The following is a 24,240-nucleotide window of genomic DNA, read 5'->3' on the forward strand; positions in this document are numbered from 1 at the left end:
TGTACAGTAAATTTACAATGTATACTGCAAATAATTTTAAGAACAGTGTATAATAAAAAGTGCCTCATATTTTCCAGAATTATGTGTAATATGTCCACAGGAACATAAGTCATAAGGTCCAATCAGAGATAATCTGGCAAGTGGTTCTGTGAAGCCTGTACTGAAGAGAAGAATAGAAACTGCAATTGCTGACTTCATCTTAGGAAATAGTTCCCTGGCAGCTGTTTATCTAATGACAGTACTTCAGCAATGCCATGGACCAGCTATGCAGATCTTAATAGAACTTCTGACTCTAACATCTAGGTAGCCAGGGTTTTCTGGCAGCCTTGCCATAAGCTTTCGGCCCATTTATACGGGACCATGCATTGTCCCTGGTGCTGCTTGCACAGTTTTTGGTCCATCTTGGTGTGTAAAGCAGCCCATTTATTAGGTAGCTATAGTGAGAAATTGTAAAAGCTGCCCTTTGCTGAACTCATTCTACAGAATCTTAATTCTCTGGATGTAAAGCTGATCATTTGATGTTAGTAGTTGTCACACACGTGAAAAAAGCATACAAATAGCTGCGTGACAATTAGCTGAACACCTGAACTGTATACTCGGTCAGAACACCAAAGCAGGGGAGCAGGATTTGTTTTGTGGAGAAAAAAATGAAAGAGAAGATTGGGTGTTATGTTTGGCAGTACAGTTTGTATTAATAGTTCACAGGTTACATATAAACAACAAAACATATGTATAAATCAAAAGGTTTTGGGTCATACCCTATTTAAAAAACTTGGGTGTTTTTTGATTAACTATACATATATTTTCTAATAATGCAATAATGATTAACGAGAGGAAAACAAAAAAATAAAAAAACACTAGGTGCCTCTTAGACTGACACGTTTCGCCTGTTGGCTTCTTCGGGGGAATTGTTGAGGAAGCTTAAGCTACAAGTGTAAATAATGTAAATAAAGTGTAAATAAAAAAAATACATATTTGACTAGAAAAAACGGGATGAAGTAAATATTTATTTTTAGCCATATGATGTTAATTTGGATTGGGTTTGAATGCATCTCTGAAGATTTCTAGTCAGGCCATGGTTAAAATATCCATCCCATCATTGGCAAGCTGTCAAATGCTTAGAGCAGACTGCAGCTTTATGTGACAGGAAATAGGGCAGAGTTTGCTGGGTGAATAGATTGACATGGTAGCAGCCTGGCAGTGAAAGGGTTAGAAGATCCGCTATACACACAGCAGTGAAAGGGGTAGGGCAAAGTACACATGGGCAGAATGTAATCTAATAGGCAATCATACGTTAAGAGGGAAGTCATCTGCTCACCAATCCTAAGAGATTGCTTTTTTTTTCTGGGTTCCCATTATGGGTTCAGTCATGGATAGATTGAAAATGTTGGTTACATAGTAGCATACTCAGGATAAAGAAAGAGTTGAAACCTGCAAACTCCAGACAGAAGCCGATATGCAAAGTAGATCCAGAGTAAAGCAACAAAACACCTTTTAAAACAGTTCAGTGTTACCCTACAGGGGGGAATAACAATTCCTTCCTGATTATATAAAGCAATTAGATCTTTCTTTGATCAACAGTCTCTGGTGTGATTTTTTTTAAACTGCAATACCCAGTTATATTCTGTGCTTTAAATATCCATTTTTTTCATAAGTCTTAAATATTTTAATCCTAAAGAAGAACTGAACTCAAAAATCCCCCGAAACAAAAAAATATACACTTACCTTATAATCCCGCAGCACAGTCCTGCGTTGTCCCAGCATGCGTCTTCGTGCCGGCACTCCGGGTGCAGCCATCCCCCCCTTCTTCCTGGTTTTTCTTCCTAAAGCTGCGTACACACGTGCAATTTTTGTCGTTGGAAAGGATCTTTCACGATCCTTTCCAAAGACAAAGGACTACACGATGCATGAACGGTGCTGTACATACAGCACCGTTCATGCTCTATGGAGAGGGGAGGGGGAGAGCAACAGAGAGGCACCCTGCTGCGCGCTCTCCCCCTTCCCTTGCATTAGGATCGGTCGTCGTTCATCGTCCGTGGATCCGCCAGGACGGTCGTTCGGACGATGGGCGCCGCCGATTGTACACAAGCCAGATTTTCGCCCGATATCTGGCCGATGCCGATTATCGGGCGATAAAAATCTGACGTGTGTACGCAGCTTAAGTCAACCAACCCTGGTGCGAGATCGGGTGACGTAGAATAGAAATAAATTTGCCGATCTCACTGCGCATGCGCGGGATCAGATATTTCTTTCCTTTTTTTTTTTTTTACAAAAAGGCTCCGCGTGCGCATGCAAGAGCATCCCGGAATGTTTGACGTTGGTATCCCGGGAGGCTTTGCGCTTCCATTCATTCTTGATCCCCTAGGAAGGCGTTACTGCACTCTTTTTTTTTTTTTTTTTAAAAAAGCTTTAAAGAGGACCTATCACCAAAAGTCTTACTTTACTTAATAGGGTAGATCTTTAATATAAAGTACAAATTGGCTTAATTTTTCCCTAAATGCTTTTTTTAAAAAAAAAAAAAAAATAGGGAGCCCCTCCCCTTCTGTCTTTACCACTACGCTGCAGAGCCTCCTGGGATACCTTCGTCACGTATCCCAGGAGGCTTCAGGCTGCTCCTTCTGCCTGATCTACGCATCTCGATCTCTGGCATGTGTAGAACAAGTTTTTCCCGCAATTAAAATAAAAGTGTGGATTTCAGGCGTGCGCTGTGAGATCGCCTTTTTGTTTTTTATAAAAAACAGAAGGACGCATCACCCAATCTGGTGCCTGCGCAGTGCAAGTTTAGGTTACGTAGGCAGAAGAAGGAAGAAGATGGCGGCACCTGGTGCCGGGATGAAGGAAAATCCAAGGCAATGCAGGAGATCAAATTGAGGCCAGGTGTGGAGGGATAAAGGATTCTGTGGAAGTATAGGTAAGTGTGAATTTTTTCATTTTAATGAAAGTTACGCTCTAAGAATACTTCTTGCAGGAGTCTAGTCAACATGTTCACAAACTTTACTGCAAAGAATTCTTCATGCGCAAGGAGGGCCCCTTTGTCGTTTGTCATAACCGTAAAAGTATTAACAAATTGTATTATGAACGGTCCAGTGCATCCAATTATTATTAATAATAATAATTGCCATAAATAGCACTAACATATTACGCAGCGCTGTACATTAAATAGGGGATGCTAATGACAGACAGTGACACAGGAGGAGTGAATCCTGCCCTGAAGAGGTTACAATCTAGAAGTCAGAATTCCCATCTTTTTCTATGTAGAATAAACAAATCAGAATTCTGTGCATGTTTGTTTAGCATATTTGCATTTATGATTTGCATTTAGACAAATCAGAATATCTATCCGAATGGTCATTGAAATGCAATATTGGCGGCCAATCTGCTTACCCACCCTTATACACTCCTGGCAGTGAAGGGGTTACATGGAAACTCCGATAATTTGGTTTGCCAGAAAGTGATATTGGATAACATATAATACAGATTAACTAGAAAAAAAAGGATGCACTTTTCACAAGAAATGTTTCAGTTTCCATTCTCCAGAAGAGAAAGGAAATAGGTTTTTGCTTTCTATTCTGCAGAACAGAAAGGAGATGAGGAGGAGGTGCTAAAGTTAAATCCCTGTAATAAAAGCAGAGGAGAATTCAGCTTGTCATTCCAGTCTGTTGGTGCTGAAGCTGTGCACACTGGTGAGTATTGACCTCTTCTATACACGGGGCAATTAGAAAGGGTAATAAATGAGGAGATGCCTTGGAATTTAGATATATCCAGCTTTATTCTACGAGAGTTTCTAATTCCTGCTGGATCCTAAATGCAGTGATTTAGAGTTTATATGGTACTTATCTGACTTTCAACTGCAAATAAAATAGCTTCATTGAATTCATTTGGGTACGCCATGTTGGCTCCCATTGGGCAAGAAGCAATGCAAAAAAAAAGCAATGGGAATTCTGTTATCACCAGAACAGGTGTGCCCACATGAAGATTTGCTTTACCCTCCTGTCCTAGTGACAAATGTTGGATTTCCTAATTCCTAATTTCCTGGAGATTGATTTTATTCTTCATGTGTATGTGACAGGTCCTCTTCTTTATGTTGCAGTGCCCATTCTACATAACTAGTTTAACGGTGGATTTAACGGTGATGTACCATGACCAGGGTTCCAGTGACTGCATGATATATATATCATGTTACTTGATACCACAAACAGATTACAATCTTGTTTTCTAATGTACTTCCTTGTCATCTGCCTATTTAGTGAAAAGGTTTGATCACTTTCTGAAAAAGGAAATGAGAAGGACAAGGTGACTTATATTTGCTGGGTCTGTACTGCAAAGTCAGAATGCATAAAGAGACCCTGTCATGTCATTTATTGTTTGTTTTTATTACTGTATGGGAAAAGATAAATATAATACCATAGGACCAACAGTTGAATTACATTTACAACAGGGTGTGGCTTAATTGTCTTTGTCAATAGGCTTTTGTTTGCTTCAAGTGAGTTTTGCACGCCCATATAAATCTACAAAGAGAAAGTCAACTTTGGGTCAAGTGCACCTGTCAAGGAATTCCTAATGATCTTGGAGTTGTTTCTACATAAGCAAACAGATCCCCCAAAATAATTGAATAAAAGAATAAATTAGCAACTCCCTTATGTCATGCTTTGGGAGTCAGAGCCTCTAGGGGGTGCTACGGCTTGCAAAAAAGTGTTATGAACCCTGAGAAGGACCAAGGCGCAGGGTTACCGCCAGGTTGCGGTCCTTGGGCACACCAGGGTAGGCAGGAAGATACATGGTACCAAATCAGTAAGCGGAAGATTTGTCAAGGAAGCTCGGGGTTGACAGGCAGCAAGCAAGAGAGGCCGGGTCACAGCCAGGGGTGAAATACCAATAATCCAGAAAATAGACACCAGTGACAAAGGGGCCACTGCAGACACAGAGAACACAGGGGACACAGAATCTCCATAGACAGAGAGGAACACTGGAACAAGTAAATAGGCTGGAAAACAACAGACTGGACAACAAGGGGGTAACACAGGAGCTGGACAGTGGAATCCCAGAATGAACCAACCGGTGTAAAGGAAGTACAAAGCAAGGCTAGTGGGCTCGGCACTAGTGGAGACACGTTGCACGATGGCTGAGTGCTGTGTCTGAGCTAGCTTAATAGCCAGGGATGGTTATTTCCTTATAGGCTGGCAGTAGGGGCATTACTGATTAAAGATTTGGAACTGTAGGCATGCACAGTAGAGAGGCTCCTGCACTTTAGTGAGGAAGAGGTAAGTGTGACACCTTAAGAGATACTGTAAGAGAAGTAGAAGTAACTGGCTATTGGGCCCATAACTTGGAGCCAAAAATCAGGGAACTTTATGTTCAATTTCATCGGATCTTCAAATAACAATGCAGAAAGTTCAGAGGTTGTAAGGGTATTCAATATGCCATGCCATGACAAGTCAATATTTCAAAAGAATACCCAACGCGTTTCGCCGGTAAGGATCCACTTTTTCAGGAAAAAATGCAAACAGGAGTTCAAACATCCTTAGTACTTTAAGTACCAGAAGTTGTAGTGAATACATTTTGGAAGTGTCTCAAACTGATCCCATGGACACTAGACCAAATTTCATTAACACAGGTCCTTAAAGCAGAATTAAATTTGTTGTTGGGGGTGAGTGGTTACTTTTATCTAGAGTGGCTTTCTGTAGCACTATGCAATGCAAGCTTTATGCTTGACAGCTGCCATTTTGTCCTCTTCTGCTACTCAACTTTGGCCCCTGTGTGGAGTTTGGCTTGGCTGGGGTGGGTGCAGGTTCCTTGTGCAGCTGCAGACTTGGCACCTTATTCTGCCCCTGCTGCCAGCTATAGTCCCAAGGCATTTTCTTTGGCTATTGGTTGACCTCTAATGATCCCCAGTCCATTCCTGAAGATCAGCTTTGTGTGTCTTGTGCTTTGTGGAATGTTTACAGGAAATAAAAAAACTGGTTGAGGAATAAGAAAGACAGGGAATTTGCATGTTTTTTTTTGCCCCAAATCTTGACCTCCTAGCATTTTTTTTATTTTTACTTGCATTGTGCGGCTAGACCCTGTTACCCCAGGAGCCATACAATTATTACAGTATAGTAGCCCTGGGAGGTAGTTCAGAGAATGGAAAAGGAGCAAACAGGTTACTGTTGGCATGCCCCCCACCTAAGGATATTTGTGCATACTTCCTGTCCCTGTGACCTTTGTCTTTTGGACAGGAAGTAAGGGAGAACCACAGATACCATTAAAGACTCCATAAGTCCACTAAAGATTTCCATAAGATTTGGCTGGGTGAGCTTTATTAATATACCTTGTATAATTATGCCTCATTTTTATTTCTTTTGTAAAATTTTACATTTCCATTAAGAAACACAACATCATTCGTTGTTTAGCCCTTTTCAAAAAACAGTAAAAGTTTTTTAACAATTTATTTCCTTCCTCAAGCTTCTTGCAAGTCATTGGCAAATTCCTTGAACACACCAGCCAATCAACAGCCACCATTCATCCCCACATCAACAAGCCAGCAAGCTAAAACGTATTATCAATGATGCAAAGTCTCAAAGAAGTGTCTTCCATAATAGATCAGATCTTGGACCAAGCTCCTGCAGGTGGAGGTAGGAAATACCATTCATGGATGAAATTATTTAGGATTAACATTACTTTGGCTAGACTTTAGGGGTGGGTGCTCATTTCTGCCAGTGTGATCACCTCTCATCATCGCAGGGAGCGATCTCTATACACAAGGAGCAATGGAGTTTAGCATGTTCTGCAATGAACCATTTATGGCAGCACATTTTGCATGACAGATGCATGCAACTTCCTGTGTAGCGATCACTATCAATTAATCTCAGGCAACTGCATACAGAAGTGTTTATTGATGGAAATAATATTAAAATACTACATTTATCAAAAAATTCTCACTCCTGTGTTTACTTTATATGATATTTCAGTGCTGTCTGATGGCTTACTGCAGGCATCAGCGATGGCCACAGCTCAGACCATTGTAAGTATGCCTTTCATTTCTAATTGTTCCTATTGATTGCTTGGCATGAGCAAAAATAAAATGTGATTTTTGAAATACCTTCTCAATCTTTCTAACAAGGAGAAACCCCCAAAATAATTGTTAGGTCTGAGGGACCCCCTGCCAATATATCTGGTATCCACATTTTATGGTAGATTAGTGGGGTGGCCACTGACGTTGGGAAGTGGAAAGGATGTATCCCTATTGATAACTAAAACAATAATATTAGTTTTGGTGATAACTCACCTTAGAGGCAGAAATTGAGTATTTCTAATTTAGCCCCTGACAAACTTTGGAGAAACCTTAGGGTTCCATGAAACTTTGGTTCTGATGCACTGCTGCAGAGTAATACTTACCACCTGCCCCAACATGTGACTGGACAATAAAGCTTCGGAGGCATACTAGTAAAATCATCCAATGATAAAGCTCCCAGATTTGTGCAGATGTGAAAGCAGAGAATCTGATTGGCTAATAGTCCTGCGTCCCTTTTTCTAGTTTTTGTCAGTGCTTCTATATGGGGGATAACGAGGGGGTGATTTCAACTGGAATTAGGGTAATTGTTTTTCTTAAGATAAGCACTGTATTATGAGGAAGGGCATCTGGATAAACCATCCAATGTACTTGGAAAGATCAAGCAATTCTTCTCATGACATCATCATCACACTGGGGATTAGGAATCATAGAGAGGTACGGTTTTAGACAAAATGGGACCCTGGGCAGTTATGAAGTAGGGGGCACAAATGCACAGCTTCCCAGCTCCAAGCACCTCCCTTATCATTCTGTAAATTGGGATCCTGGAGGAGGTAGAGGCCCTGGGCAATCGGCCAGTGTTTGTCCCCCTGAGCATTTTAACAGCAGCCCTAAGGATATCTTTATATTTAAACTTTCAAAAAACATATAAATACACTTGAAAAAATAAATAACCAAACCTCTCTCATTTCTTATAACTGTTAAGGTAAAACAAGAAAATGTGCTCAGTCAGCAGTATGAAAATCAGATCCGTCCTTGTATTGATCTCATTGATTCGCTGCGGGCTCTGGGCGTGGAAAAGTATTTAGGTCTACCAGCCATCGCCGTAATTGGTGACCAAAGCTCTGGGAAAAGTTCCGTGTTGGAGGCTTTGTCCGGAGTGTGTCTCCCCAGAGGCAGTGGTAAGTCATTCTTCCATAGACTAAAAGGAGTTGGTATGTCATCTAATATTGGTGTTAGTTTCCCTTTGGTGTGACACTTTCCCATCCAATTCCAAAAAATAATGGCATGTGCATTATCATTGGCCCAATCTCTATATTCCTCATGATGATGCTCCATGCATAGAATACCTTAAATAATATGCCTTGTTCTAAAATTAGCAGCCGATACTTTGTGCAGCTGGCGGCCCTCAAACCTGGCCAAAGAAAGAAATACCCAGTAACAATCAGGAACCCAACAAAGGGGTTCTAAATCGTGATTACTGTATCAACCATGAACCAATACTGGTGACTTTTCGCATTTTCGCATTTTTGCTACATCTGAAATACAGTGAGCTGGTTTATGATTAAAGTCACTGTATATCCTCAAATATAAACCAAGTAATCTACTTTTAGCTGAAAAAAACAGAAAAACTACATTGACTCAAGTATAAACCTAGGATACAAAATTTGATTGTCACTGTCATTTTAAACAAAAATTTCAAAAAATTAAGAAAAAATATATCCATATTGTATTATTTAAAAACAAAATATGTATTTAAAAAAGGAAAAAGTTTTAAATACATGGGATCAGTATGTTTAAATTTTTAACAGTTAAAATATTTTGTACTTAAGTTGACAATGATGGGTCATTTGCTCTGAAATGATTTTTTGTGGGTTATTGTTGGCTACCAGTAGATGGTGCTGTGTGTAAATTCTGTAACATACTCTAATTATGTCTCAGGTGGGAAGAGGTTGGTATACACTTTACACAGCGACACTTATTGGTATGACCCAAGTATAAACCAAGTATTATTTTCTAATAGCGACTTTGGATAAAAAAAAATGTTGGTTTTTACTTGAGGATATATATATCAAGTTAGGCTTTATATATATATATATATATATATATATATATATATATATATATGATCATGAAAATTTCTTTGTAATAGTAATTTGTTCTTACTTTCTGTAGGTATTGTCACTCGTTGTCCCTTGGAACTTAAATTGAAAAAGGCCCCGTTGGGTACAGAATGGTTTGGCAAAATAGGTTATCAAGACCATGTTGCAGAGCTGAAGAGCCCAGCCGAAGTGGAGGATGAAGTCAGGAGAGGTAGGCTCACTATGTGGCTGTATAAATTTATTGGCTGTGACTATTACTAAGTATAATGACATGTCATGAAGCATATAAAAGCATAAAAATATAACCATAGTACAACAGCTATAACACACGTGTTTATTTTAATTTAATTTTGATTGTGTATTAGTAAAGAAAAATACATAAAACACACAAAAAAAGAATGAAAAGTAACATTTTTACCTAATTTGTTTACCGGTGAATGGTTATAGAAGTAGCTTAGTTCCAGTCCAACACTCAGCAGAGTCTTCTAGCCCATTGTGCTGCAGGGCACTACCTTCAATGGTCAGTAACAATGACGATGATGACAACATACTGTATTACTACTATATATATATTTTGGATATTTGGGTTTACAGCTGAGGTCCCACCAATCCACCTTGGTGGTTTGATGAAGAACAGTGGGGGACCTCGTCCCTAGACGAGCACCACCATTCGTCTCTGATGTGTGCTCAGAGTTTTAGTAAGACGGAATAAAGTATATGATATGGTAGGGTTACTTTGAAGTAATGGCACTAATGGTCACTGTTTTCTTTTTCTTTTATTTCCATTAAAGTTTGTAAAAAAAACAAAAGGAGCTTCCACTTAAATGTCACGTCCCTTTACAAATAGTCTGGGGTGCACACTTTAAGACATTTTTAGAAGTCATGTTTTGGGTGTTTTTAGTGTTTTAGCAATTAAGGTGATTCTAGTGTTATTTTAAAGATGGATTCTGGTGCAACTGGGAAGCCATTCCAACCACCCATTGGTCATGTATACCTGTAAATGAGGCCCTGTTCAATTATTACACTGTGGAAGGTTGGGGTGGGTAAAAGAAACCAATTATGGGAAAATAAAATAAAATACTTGACCTAATCCGACTTCTTAACATTACTTTATGTAGTTGGTAATGGCTTTGTTTGCTGGATCACCCAGGTTCTCCTATGATATACAATCTGCACCAGTCTTAGAGAGCTTTCATAAATCAGACTTCATGTGTCAGGAAGCAGATTTGAAGTTTGGACAAACGTCAGGAGGCAGGGCTGAGGCTTGGACAGAGGTCATATGACCGTAGCGAATTTATTGAATTTATCTGTAAGGAAGCAGAAATTAAATTCCTTGAAAAAATATCTGTAAAAGTGTTAAAATAAAATGAATGTGGTGATATTCTGTTAAACATGACCCTGATTTTTTATTTTTATTTTTAGCACAAAACTTTATTGCTGGTGAAGGGAACGGTATCTGTGATAACCTGATAACCCTAGAAGTTGTGTCTCCGGATGTTCCAGACCTGACACTGATTGATCTGCCTGGAATCACACGAGTCGCTTTACCTAATCAGCCACCACATATCGGACATCAGGTTTATTTCAAATCCTTTAATACAGGGTTCACCAAACCCCAGCAGTCTGATAGGTGGGCCATGAGAGCACGGAGACCAGTGGTGGTCTGCGGCTCTGGCTGGTGCACCCCCCAGCAGGTTCAGGAGAAGCACCCTGCTTAGGGGGTGCGCACCGGCCAGAGCCGCGGACAACGTCCCCCGTATGAATCTCAGGCTCAGGGTGATGGGCCGGTTGTGTCTCTAGAGACGTCATGATGCCAAAACCTGCCCACTCACCCATCACAGACTCGGACCTGCGCTGGGAGAGTGGGCAGGTTTTGGCATCATGACATCACCGGGGGAAGGTCCGGAGTCCAGTGTTCCGCGAGCTCCAACAGGTTATGGCTCTTGTCTTAACAAGTACCAAACTAAGTTATTATATGATAAACCTCAAAAAGTAGACAAAAAACCTCCCTCGACCTAGTAAAATATTCTGTTGTGTCTCACATGCTCCCCCTCCCAGACACTAAAGCACACATTGGAAGGGTTTCTGCAGCAGGGGCACAGCTGTGAATCTGGAAAACCAAGGGTGTGGCCAAGTGGTGAAAGGCAAGCTACATGCAATCACAATGCTGATAGCTATTCCATTTGTAACATTCCATTGTTTTTTCCATCCTATTCATCGGACACATGAGAATGGCAACTTTGCCCTAAACTTAGGAGCAGTGCAGCATTGTCCCAGCTTATAACAAGTAGACTTTAGGGGCAGAATTCACAGGTATTGGTGATTTTTGAACCATATGTGAAGATGCACTTTTAATTGGACACATATTTTGTTTGTATAGAGAGCCTTTAGTTCTAGCCAAAACTTGCTTAACATACATGGCTTATATTAGCAAGTGTTATGTTTCATCACATTTTGACCAAAAAAAAATGTTATGTTTCCACAGATCAAGATGATGATCAGGAAGTACATCCAGAGGCAGGAGACCATTAATTTAGTAGTGGTCCCCAGTAACGTGGATATTGCAACCACTGAAGCTTTGGAAATGGCAAAACAAGTTGACCCCAGTGGAGAGCGGACAATAGGTATGTCGGGACCTATGTGAGATTATCACAAGTAATCTATTGAATTTCTATCCAACCTGGCATGCTCTTGTGAAACAATATTGTTAGTAGATATTAATGCTAAACTCTAGCCTTTCATTCAGTCATGCACAGTTTTGCAGATTCTAAGCCATCCTGCACACGTTAAATGGAAAGCCTGATACAGGTAAACACCATGTAAAATCCCCTTATCCCCATTTACATACAGGATCACTCATTCAGACATCCACCTCTGACATGGTACTAATACCGCTCACTGCCGCCAGCTATTAAGTGTGCATATGTTGGTTCGTTAAGAACCAGTGCTGTGGTCATGTGACCGAGTGGCTGGCAAGGGGCTGTTTAGGTTTACTATAAGCAAAGCAAGTTAAACCACAATGTTTGAAAAAAACATCCATTGACATTAGCCCTTAATTTTATTTCTTTACTTTCAATATTTCTCATAACATTTATAACACCAGGCATTGATGGTCAGCCTGACACGGGCAGACAAGAGCAGGACCATCCACAAGGCAGCCTAAGGTAGGGGCATAAGGCTCAGAAAATATCCAAGAGCCCTGCTACAACTTTCATACTCCTGGATAGTGCATTTGATCAAACCTGTGTACCTACCTACCTGGGAGGATTTATTTGTGCAGAGTTGGTGAATAATGAAGCAATGCACACAGAACAAATGATGCCACTTCTTTGTGCCTTTTGCAGTCCTTATCATTGTCAATTGAAGAAATTAGGAGCCCATAGTTGCTACTTTGCCGAGAACCTCATTCTGCCTAACCGCTATCTAAAATTAGAATTTATTATTAAACTATTTTGTATTAGCACATCTGTTTCAATTTAGCCGATGCCACATTCCATCTTAGAATTAGATAAACAGCAATACAGCACAACATGACTTTTAGGGCGATAACATCCAAATGTTGTATCAATAATTTAAATAAATCATTTATTTATACATATAAGTATGACATTACAATAAAAACATGAAGGAGAAATATACAAAAAGTCTCAATTATTATTTTTCGTTTTGTGGACTATGTCCATTTCCTCAGGAACCAAATTGACTTTTACAAGTTATATATAAAAGAAATATCAATGTGACAATATTCCATTTTTGGGTACATAACTAGAAACACAATTACAGTAAATGTTGTATATTGATTATCCTCTCTTAAAACCGAGCTTCTCTTCTAAATTATTGTTTTTTTTAGATTATTGATATGATATGTGGATATCATTGCGTTATAAGTCTTGTGCTATTTTTGCCGATTTTTTAAAATGTATTTGGTATCTAAAAAGACTCCATGCGGGTGAAATAATAATATACATTTGTTCTTTTTTTTCAGGGATCTTGACTAAGCCAGACCTAGTTGACAAAGGAGCCGAAGCAGATATTGTTGACGTGGTGAGAAACCTGTCCTATCCGCTGAAGAAAGGCTACATGATTGTAAAGTGTCGCGGGCAGAGTGAAATCCAAGGCAAACTTTCCCTGAAAAATGCTATAGATAATGAGAAGACTTTCTTTGAAAATCATGAACATTTCAGGTAATGCTGCTGACTCCCCAGCTGCCCATGTTTTGTTAGAGCCTGCTAGAGATGCGGTTGTTAACTTTTGTCAATCTTGGTCATGGTAATGGTCAGAGAAGTCCCTCTTGGAGAATGGGGCTGGAGGCATGTGAAATGAAATGTTAGAGATAACTGCTTTTAAAGCCCCTTTTGCAAACAGAGCTCCCACTACTACTAATGAGCCAAGGGCCAAACAGCAAACACCAAATGGCCCCCATGTGGCCCTTGATTGGACACAATACAATGGCAAGGTACAAAGTTCTTAGAACTAGAAACATTTTTCAGTATTCTCTTTCATTTTGTTTTATGTGTTTTAGGGGTATTTTTTCTTGGATATATTTTTTAGTTCCATAAGTAAATTTGAAATGTGTTTTTAGCCATTTGTCTGGAATTGTTTGTAACAGAACTAAGGCTATGTACACACGTGCAGTCATGAATGTTGGAAAGGATCTTTCACGATCCTTCCCAACAACTAACGACTGCACAATTCACAAACAGGTGCTGTACATACGGCACAGTTCCCCTCTATGGAGAGGGATGGGGGAGAACGACAGGGCGACACCCTGCTGCGCTCTCTCCCCCTTTACTTCCATTAAGGTCGTTCATCGTCCATCATCCATTGATCTGCCAGGAGGGTCATTCGGACGATGAATGACGAGCACTGTAAACAGGCAAGATTCTCTTCCCGATATCAGCCCTGTGCACGTGTGTACCTAGCCTAATGTGTTCTTTAGCCAGGTATTGAAGGAAGAGGAATTGGTGTCATGTAGGCAAACTGCCTAACATATTTATCTCCCTCCTTTGTGCCTGGAACATCTGATCTTGGGGATCTAAGGCTGGCCAGTCAACTGGAACAGAAACAGTTTAGGCCAATTTTAACTAGATTGCCAATACAGTAAAAAAGAACAAAAGCAATTCACCATAACCAATTCAAATGACAGGCAAACAAATGGATTGAAATGGGTTCAAAATAGATGTATGGCCTCTTATCCAAAGCAATAGATGATGCAAATCCTAATTATAGGGGCATCTGCTCCGCAGTTTGTTATTGCCCCTGGAAACTCCCACAAATACCTATTGAACCCAGGTCTTTGTGACTAATAAAGGCTACCGAATGCAACTTTGCACTGCTCATGGATTCAGAGCAGTTTCCACTCTTATGTAGGCTCTGCATGTTTGTATAATTAGATAAAAACATTTTCCTGGAATTGTGACTATCGGCTGATTCTCAAACCTGTAGCTTGTCAGTCCACACCTGGCCATACCTTAACCTGCTCAATGCTTCCTTGATTGGCAGAACTGCCGTTGTTTCTGAAACCCTGCCACTGGGAACTACAATGTCTTGCATGGAGAGAGTGTGAGACACAAGATCTGGAGTAGACCTTACTGAGTGACATTATTTAGCTAACAATGTACAGCAAGGATCACCAAGAATTTGCATTCTTGGAAATGGGCACAGCTAGGCAAGACTGATGAGGTATAAACTGAAATCAGGTGTATATTCTGGGCCAGTCTGGTATAGGGTGTGTACATCAATTAGTAAATGGAGTAGGAATTTGTTTAGATTGACACATAGGGGCCCCTAGAAGTTCTTTGATACAATGAAAAAATAATCATGTGTGTGCCCAGAGATTATATAATTTGGTGTTATGACACTTTCAGATCCTTTCTTGAATTTTGCTTGTCTTCAAAAAAAAAGGATTTAATTTTTCTTTCTAGGGTTCTCCTGGAGGAAGGTCATGCTACAATCCCTACACTGGCAGAGAGACTTACATTGGAACTGGTTGAGCATATTGGAGTAAGTAACTTACCCATGTAAGCTAATGTTTGTGACGGTGTCTATCAAAGCTGATCACATTCACATCTAAACATCTTTAAAGAAGACCCATACTGAGAGAATTAAGGATGTTTTCATTACTGACCGGGGGAAAAAACTTTTGGTCTCACTAACCAAATGTGAGGTTATTATAATCAATGGTGTTACCTGCTTGACAAACTTGCAGTGAATATATTATTGTCTTTTTGACAGCATGATAACCCAGTGACTAGCATTTTTGGAATGGATTTCTGCATTGTAAGTCCTATGTGTCCTTTCGTTGCAGATTTCCAATAATGGAGAAAGGAATATATTTTGTGTGTATCTGTACACTATGTAATGCATGTAATGTTTGCAACTCACTAGTGCTTGCTGCTTACAAATAGAGAGTAAAAAAATCTCAATGATTTTAGCCTTCTCTGTTATTTCCTGAGAACAACAAATACCACTATGCCATAGGTAATGAAAAGAAGAATTGTTTGATGTTTAATTAAAGAAAGTAACAATCTAGGGTAATCACAGGGACAGGAATGTTACTTGCAGGAGCAGCAGGTAACAAAAATGAAAAGAAAAGTGCTGTAGTCATGGCATCAAGACCTGCAAAGGTTTATATAGACTTTAAAGTTGAAGTTATTGTGCATGAAATGATGCTGGGAGATGGGTATATTATGATTATGTTTAATGTTACTTTTCCCTTATTTTAGAAAACCTTGCCCAATCTTGAGGATCAAATTCTTAACAAGCTAAAGGAAGCAGAAAACAAGCTACAAATGATTGGCACAGGAGTCCCTGAGACGGAAACAGATAAACTGACCTTTCTCATAGACGTAAGAGCAGCACCACTTCCTAAAGCCTTAGTCATACCTTCATGTTATTGCAGCACTTTGCAGGGGTTTGTCATTCACATATAAGGCTACATGGGCTCTAAATCTATCAATTTAATCTTCTTGAAATTCTGACCTAAACTAACAAGAAATCTTCAGAAGCTCGGTACACATTTTCTTTCTTGGCCGTGCATGGCCAGTAAATGTCTGTAAACTTGTGGTTATCTTCTACACTGTTCTAGAGGCAGTCCCATACAAGTCTCTGGGGTTTTACGGCACAGGCACAGCCAGGGGTGAAGTTTGGGTGAATCAGCTAAAGCTACCTGGGGGTTACTGTCATTCAGTTCAGGTAAATATGGCAGATTAATGATAATGGCAACAAATCAGCAATGATCTCTGCTCTCCATAACAGGTTGATGATCTCTCCATATCTCCATATGTTGATGGCATATAGTACATAAAAAGTAGTTCATCCTTCCAATGTTTTTAGACTTTCCTCACAATATTATTGTAAGGCTATAATGCTAACACTATGCTAACACTATGCCAGTCAAATGCTAACACTATGCCAGACATATTACCCCAATTGGTCAATGTAGTATTTGACTATAGACAAGCCCCAGCTCAGCCTTGGGAGGCTAGTTGTGCTATACAGCCCTCGGCTTGGCTTTAGACTTCAGTGTACAAAGATTTGCTACTGGGGTACAAAGTTTGGCAAATAACACTTAGCTCATTTGGTCCACAGTGACAACAAAGGCTATAATGTCCTAATCATAAAGCGAGGGCAGGTCAGAGAAAAGAGGTCATACACAGAAAAGCAACAAGCTAGGCAAGGTGTCCGAAGGGTAAGGAAATCAGAGGGGAAGTCCGAGAGTCCGGCAAAGCAAGGGTCGGCATGAAGGATCAAGCATTATTACACCCACAGCAAGTAAGCATCTGGGCTGAGCCATACTAAATACTGAGAAGTGATCGACGGGCTGGGTGGGATTGTAGTCAGTGTAATATCAGTCAGAAAGTGAGGACAGTTGATGCCTAAATTTTCCAGCTCCCAGTGCTCAGATATAGCAGAAGCAAGGAGAAGACAGCTATTTGCTGGAGAACTTACAGCAAGACTGCAAAAATCAGGAGGGCACAGATACCCTTCGCTGGCACATGCCTCGCTGGAACCATATTGTATTTCTCATTCAGGGTTCTTCCAGAGCTTTCTACTGGTTGCTTAAGCAATGAGCAGTTTGTGACTCTCAGGTCAGTTACCATTGACACCAATGCTTTTTTGTTTTTTATAATCTGTAAGAATGGCAGCCTTCCCACTGACCAGCAATGTAGAAGGAATTGTTCCCAGTGATCATTAAGTCAATGTACTGTGAGCGGTGGATATAGTAAATATAGGAGGGGTTCCCTGGAGACATGAAAGTTATTTCAAAGGTTAACCCATGTTAAAAACGTTGAGAAACACTGCTATAGAGGGTACACAAATGTGCTCTGGGACGGGAGAAACCAGAAGGCTGAATTGCTCCAGGGGATCCATTGACTGCCCATGCCTATCGTCAGATGTCACCATGATATTGTTCATTTGTACAACAACAGTTGTCATAGTTGGGTCTTTATAAAAATCAGCCTTACTGTACTGTATTTCCCATAAAAGAAATTTGTGTTTTGCATTCAGTTGATTATCTAATTTATGGTGTTCCTAGAATCCATCTTGGTATTATTTTTCTTTGTAGAAAATCAAGTATTTTTGTGATGGAATTGGCCAAGTAACTGAAGGCGAGGAGGAGCTCATCAATGGTCATTTGAAACTTTTTACTGAGATCCGAAAACGATTTAATTCCTGGGAACAAACTCTGAATAAATCAATAAACAAATGTAAGTATTGGTCAAAAATACCTGAAAATAATAATTTTTATAACATTCACTGTGGCTTCAAAAGTAAACCTATATGGTTTATTATTGCCGCCACTGATACCAATGGTAGGAGTTATCGCAGCCACTGACAATAATGCAGGGCTTTATTGTTGTCACTGACACCCATGTAGGGTTTAATACTACTGAGGACAGCGTGGGATTATTGAGACCTCTGACACGAATGAGAGATTTAATATTATTATAATTACTACCACCAATGTGCGATTTGCTTTTCTCCGATTACTAACATCAATCCTGTATGTTCTTATTGTGTCCAATGACACTAATGCTCAGGTTCAATATTACAATATAAAGTGACATGTGTGGTTTATGTTTTTGTTCACTGACACCAATGTGCGGTTAATTTTCGTTTTAATATTGTATCCTCTTACACTAATACTGGAAGTTGTTATTACAGTCATTGACATTACCATTGGGGCTCATAATTATAGCCCCAATACCAAAAAGTAGGACCATTTTTGGCATTTGTGCACGTTACAGCCCATTTATTTTGATTGAACTGCTTAGTTTGATACAAAGCAAATGTGCTGCCATTGCACAGGTCCCTGGAAGTGTTAGGTAGCATACCTGAGGTACTCCATAATTTTTTTAATTGACCACCACTGATACAAAGGCATAGTTTATCTGTGTGGTTGCCCAATACACATTTAAAGGGTTCCTACTGACGTTCTCTATTTGAGGTTATATTAGACTGCTGAGCCGAGCAGTTGGGGAAACCCTAATTCAGTAAAGCATTTTGCCCTGCATTGGTATAGGTTTGGGTTGCTGATTTTTTTTTCTTTTGGGTAAGTTGCGCTTTAGATTAACCTTGCATGCTGCCATCGTTGTGTCCAGTTGTTTAGTTGCTTATCTTGTGTACAAAGTCTTTACGTCCACCTACTCCTAGACCAACAACCTATTTCAGAGGCATGTACTCTGTGGGCTTGATTTATTAAAAGCTCTACAAGACTGGAGAGGATAGACTTTCGTGGGTGAACCTGGGTAATCCACAAAACCTAGAATAGATTTCTAAGAAATTATTTGTTCTTAGTTGGCAAATGCTTTAAATCCTTGACCAAATCCATTCCAGGTTTGCTGAATCACTCCGTTTCTCCCATAATAGACTATCTTCTCCAGTCTTGGAGAGCTTTAATGAATCTGATATTGTGTGTTTCGACTTTAGAAAAGAAGTATAAAATCCTGATAAGCAAATGTACTCAGGGAAAAGTTATTTGGTAGCTGTAAAGAAGATTTTGAAATCAGGTTGGAACATATGTCGGCTCATATGATTCCATTCAGATTTGTTTACCCACAAGGGGCCGACTTTTCTTTAACTACCTGGCCGTTAAACCCAACCTTGGTTAGGGGTAAAAACACTTGCAAAAAGTGTTAAACCCGAACTTTTCTCAGGTGGATAAACAAACATTATACTGCAATCCGATTGTCATACATTGTATGAGAATGCTCCCAGCATGACTTTGTCAGCCAATCATGCTGAGAGTGGGAGGATGCCGGGAGCAAGATACAGGAGACACAGTCACTCCAGCTGCGCTGAACAGGAGACAGAAGAAAAGGCAGAGGGGGGGCTATACAGGGGAGACGGGACAGCAGCTGGGGAGGATACATTTTGATACATTTGGACCATAAGACGCAGGGACTTTTCCCCCCCACTTCTGGGGGGAAAAAAAGTGCGTCTTATGGTCCGAAAAATACGGTACTTACCCTGTCCCCGCAGCTCCTCCGGACACGTCTGTCCTCTTCTGTCTTCTCCCGGCGTGTACAGTGACATGTGCGGGGTTTCCCGGTGACGTCGCTGCAAGCGTCGGTGCGGGAGGTGGGGCTGGAAATTCAAATAACGTTGTATTGAGCTCAATACAAAAAAGCTGTATTGAGTTCAATACAAAGAAATTTTTATATAATATATATATAATTGTATTATAAATATATTATATAAGCTACTGTACATATACATTATACACAATTTTTTTTTAAAGTTTTTTTTTTTAAAGATTTTTTTTTATGTTTTATAAAAAAAATTTTATTATTAAATTTATAAAATTTTGGACATATTTTATAAAAAATTTATAAAATTTTGGACATATTTCGGTGAGTTATGCGGTAATTAGGTGAATTATAAGTAACTATTGAGTAATTCGGTGAATTATAGCCTACAATCTAAAATAAATTTCCATGCCAAAAATTTAACACACTTTTTGCATGGAAGTACAGAAGTTCAGAAAGAATTAGAATACCCGGCATTCGCATACGCGTCCCTCAGCGATTACAAAGTCCTGTATCCAATCCAATACAAAATAATAGAAAATATATTTATGTGATTTTGTCTATAGGTGTGTGACGGACACCTCAGGGAAGTGTTTTAGAAAAATATATTACTATACAGTATACCGAATTATTGCATTTTCAGTTTTTTTTATTTATTTATGTATTCTTGTTTAAGCTGATTTTTGTGTTTTTTATTTAATTTTACTAAAAGTATTTTTTTTTTTTTTTTTACATGATTGTGTGTTCCAAACACATACAGTTTATACATTTTATCTATGTGTTTGGCTGTTACCCTGAAGGTCAGCTTTGAAAGAATGCTAATTTTGTATGTATTGATTGCCCTAGAGCTCGTCCGATCATCTTTCAACAGGACCGCTTTAAAAAACTTCTTGCAATATCAGAATCTCTACAGAAGTGTCAAGGTAAGACCCATCTCCTTGTATAGCATTTCATGGCCTAATACAATTATGTGAATGATCACCTGTCACCTTTTCATTTTTTCAATTTAAAATCCATGCTTTTTTAAATTTATGGTCTGTCAGGATGACACTTGAGCATTGGTTGTTTGAGTCCAAATAGATTTGCTAACATCTATAGACAGCCTAAAGATGAGAGGAGGAGTGGTGGTTGCTTGAGATGAGAGTCAGCGTACATCTCAGAATGTAACTGTCAGTGTCGGCATGGGTCCGCTGGATTTCAGGATGTCTGTGAGTGGAATAAGTGCTGGTTGTCTGGGACAGCGAGGGTTCACTGGCATCTTAGGATGTCTGAGTGAGGAGAAGAGTGCTGCCAGGTTGGGACATCTCAGGATATCTGACAGTGGAAAGAGTGCTGGCTGTCTGGGACAGTGAAGGCCTACTTATAGTGAGAAAAGTGAGAAAATACTTATGAGTGAGAAAAGTGCTGGCTGGTGGGACCAGCAAAGGTAACAAGAAGGACGTTGGCTGGTTGGGACGGAATGGGAACACTCATCTATGGATGTCTGATAGAAGAATAGAGCACTGGCTGGTTGGGACAGAGGGAGGGAGGGAGGACGCTTTCGTCTTTGGATAACTGAGCGAAGAATAGGGCACTGGGTGGTAGAGTTGGAGGGGGAACTCTCTCATCTCTGGATGTCTAAGGGAAGAATAGAGCCCTTACTGGTTAGGACAGAGGGGGGATCACTTTCATCTTTGGATGTCTGAGGGAAGAATAGAGTATTGGCTGGTTAGGACGGAGGGGGAACGCTCTCATCCCTGGATGTCTGGGGGAAGAAAAGAGCACTGACTGGTTGGGATAGAAGGGGAACGCTCTCATCCATAAATGTCTGAGGGAAGAATAGAGCACTGGCTGGTTGGGACAGAGGGAGAACGCTCTCATCTCTGGATGTCTGAGGGAAGAATAGAGCACTGGTTGGCTTTGAGCTTACTAGTTAAAATAATAAAAACTTTATCCCTTTATTTCCTTTTTTCACTTTCTAAAGGGTAAACTTGAAAATATCTGTAACATGCAGCAGAAAAAAGCAGAAGAGGCAATCCAGATTCAGTTCAAAATGGAGAAAATCATTTATTGTCAAGACACGTTTTATGGTGGATCACTGAAGGAGGCCAGAGAGCTGGTCGAAGAAGAAAAGAAGAAAAATAATTTTTTGCAACCACCCAGCCAATTGCAGTTGTCAGTTGAAGAAATGTCCTACCACATTCAGGCATACTTCAAGGTGACCTTCCTTGTCCAACTACTTTAAATAGATGTAAATCCAACCATGTAATCCTATGGAATCTTTATGTAATAATACAAAATAATTTTTAGTAGCTTAAAATGTGCAGCACCTGAACTTCTCTTCAGCAGCATTGAGACTGACAAAGCTAGCAAAAGGCAGAAAAATGAGGAACTCTGCAGTGCACAAGTGCTGACCAATGCTAACAGGAGGACAGGGCAGTGAGCAGCGGTCTAGTGGGGCGGGCACAGGTGGGAATGCCATGCTCTCTTTTTTCAGGAATGGGCACGCATGCCCACTTTTATTTTATATTTAATATTTCTATATTTTAGGAATTCTTTGGTGGTCCCTGGCTCTGGCCACAGACCATGTCTCCTGTATGGAATTGCAGGCTCAGGGCAGTGGGCCGGTCGTCTCTCATAACGTCACTCTGGGGGAAGTTCCTTTGTGTGGCAGGGGTGTAGTGGGGCAGGCAAGTTTACATACAACAATCACCATGGATAGTTCTGTGCCCCCTTTTCTTTTTATTACAACCACACCCCTGGCAATGAGAGAAGAGAAATCACATAATTATTTAGGAGACCTAGCTATTACTTAAAGCCCATGCTGATGCAAATTCTGGGTATTATGACCAATATTGGACCTCTGAGGAAGTGCATAGTATAGGCAGAGCTAAAATTCTTTAAACCTTTCAAAGAAAAGAAGTAGCTTTGAAATAAAATGACCCTGTATTTGGGATTTACATTTTTTAACTTTCTTCCGAGTACCAATTTTTTTATCCCTTCGACTTTTAACTTTTTTATTCTCTCTTTTAGATTGCAGTGGCTCGCCTGGCCAATCAAATCCCCCTGATTATTCAGCATTTTGTCCTGTATGAAACCGCACAACAGCTTCAGGCCCAGATCATGGAACTGATCCAGGATAGAGAGAACTTGCACGTGTTGTTACAGGAGAAGCAGGATATGAGCAGAGAGAGGAAGAACTTAAAGGACCGCATTAAACGACTGACCTCTGCCCAGCTGAAACTGGCCACATTCCCCAACTAAAAGGTTTATGGTTATATAGAGGACTTAACAGCAGTTGCATTAGGAACTATCTGATATTAATGTTTTGCTAGTGAACGTATGGCCCGCATTCTGGCCAGGTTGTGTTCTAGAACCACCATGTGAATTATCCTCAGACCAATACCTAGCTTTTGTTAGAATCTAAATCAGCCCCCTTTAATCTGGTACAAAATCGTATCAATGGGGGTAAGCTGTCTGTGTGTTATTTTTTATTTGGATTTTCTATTTACCACAGCAGCAATGGTTAGGTCCCCGCACAGGCTGACCTGTCTTTGGCCCACGCTCAGGGCCAATATCTGACTCGAGGATAAGGAGTCATTGTCACATTGTACAAGTGTTATTTTATTTATTTTTTTTAATATGTGTTAGTCGTGCTAAGCTCAGGCAGGTGATAAGACGCCATCTATATGAGGCACTGATATTTCTGGTAAGCCAGTGAGAAAATATAATTAATTTTTAAAAAACTTTAAAAAAATAATAAAAAAAAAATCCCTTGAAGGAAAGCCATAGACTTGGTTCTCTTTGAGGTGCAACCACTTACTCTTGGATGGCCTTAGAGTGCATGTTTATGCCTTTTTAACAGAGAGGGATCAAGTGCAGAATTATAAGAGTCATGTAGTGTATGTGCATAACAACTTCTGTCCTACAATTAAAAGAAACTGTTCAAAAATGAGCTGCTACTAAAATTCCTAGGCCCATGCATGTAAAGATAGTCTGTTATGATAGGAATATGAGAATTAACACAACACCATTTTCAATAACACAGAAAAGTTTTGGAAGCAAGTGTAGGGGACTGCCCTTTTCTATGTGCTTGCTGAGTTGTAACTTTGTAAATTGCAAATACGTTGTTGAAGTGTTTCCTGGCCCTGATCTGTCCTTAGAAACCCCATCAGAGATCACTTAGGAAATGCAGGAAGTACGGGGCAGAGATGAGAACATGAGAACAGGACTCTGCTATGTGCTTGATATGTGTATTCATTGATATTTATGGATTGTAAATATTATTACTGTTTTGAGATATAAAGCTTACAAATACTCCAGCCTGTGTGTTCATTTAGCTGCAATGGGTAATGTTGCATGCTGGGTGTAGTGGTTCCTCAGATGTTGTTTTATATTACTGTTATTATTTCTGGTTAATGTCCCAGGAAGGGAGCCCCTCCGCTAACCCTGTCCTGGGTGGAGGCACTGCCAACTTTATTATTATCCCCACTCTTCCACATAGCAAAGGCTCAGGATCTTCTCCGTTATCTACAGGTTAGCTCCAACACCTGGTTTGTGAGCGCCATTTACATGACCCCCCCATAACAGGGGTACACCAGCTATTATTGTTTTGTCTTCCTTTTCCATGTCAATC

At 39.9% G+C, this 24,240-nt stretch overlaps 1 protein-coding gene across 1 annotated transcript; it reads left to right on the forward strand.

Annotated features, from left to right (window-relative positions):
• The first annotated feature begins 3,655 nt into the window (after window positions 1-3,655).
• On the forward strand, window positions 3,656-23,924 carry LOC140337306 (interferon-induced GTP-binding protein Mx2-like). The gene is made up of 15 exons (XM_072421027.1): window positions 3,656-3,683; window positions 6,445-6,614; window positions 6,951-7,003; window positions 7,977-8,172; window positions 9,167-9,304; window positions 10,516-10,670; window positions 11,579-11,717; window positions 13,079-13,277; window positions 15,018-15,096; window positions 15,819-15,941; window positions 17,663-17,804; window positions 18,981-19,033; window positions 20,426-20,548; window positions 21,589-21,822; window positions 22,638-23,924. Exons 2-15 carry the CDS (start codon window positions 6,545-6,547, stop codon window positions 22,866-22,868), a joined length of 1,935 nt encoding a protein of 644 aa, XP_072277128.1. The 5' UTR covers window positions 3,656-3,683; window positions 6,445-6,544; the 3' UTR covers window positions 22,869-23,924.
• Window positions 23,925-24,240: the final 316 nt, after the last annotated feature.

The sequence above is a fragment of the Pyxicephalus adspersus genome, chromosome 1, assembly GCF_032062135.1.
Source record: "Pyxicephalus adspersus chromosome 1, UCB_Pads_2.0, whole genome shotgun sequence".
NCBI classification, from domain to species: Eukaryota; Metazoa; Chordata; class Amphibia; order Anura; family Pyxicephalidae; genus Pyxicephalus; species Pyxicephalus adspersus.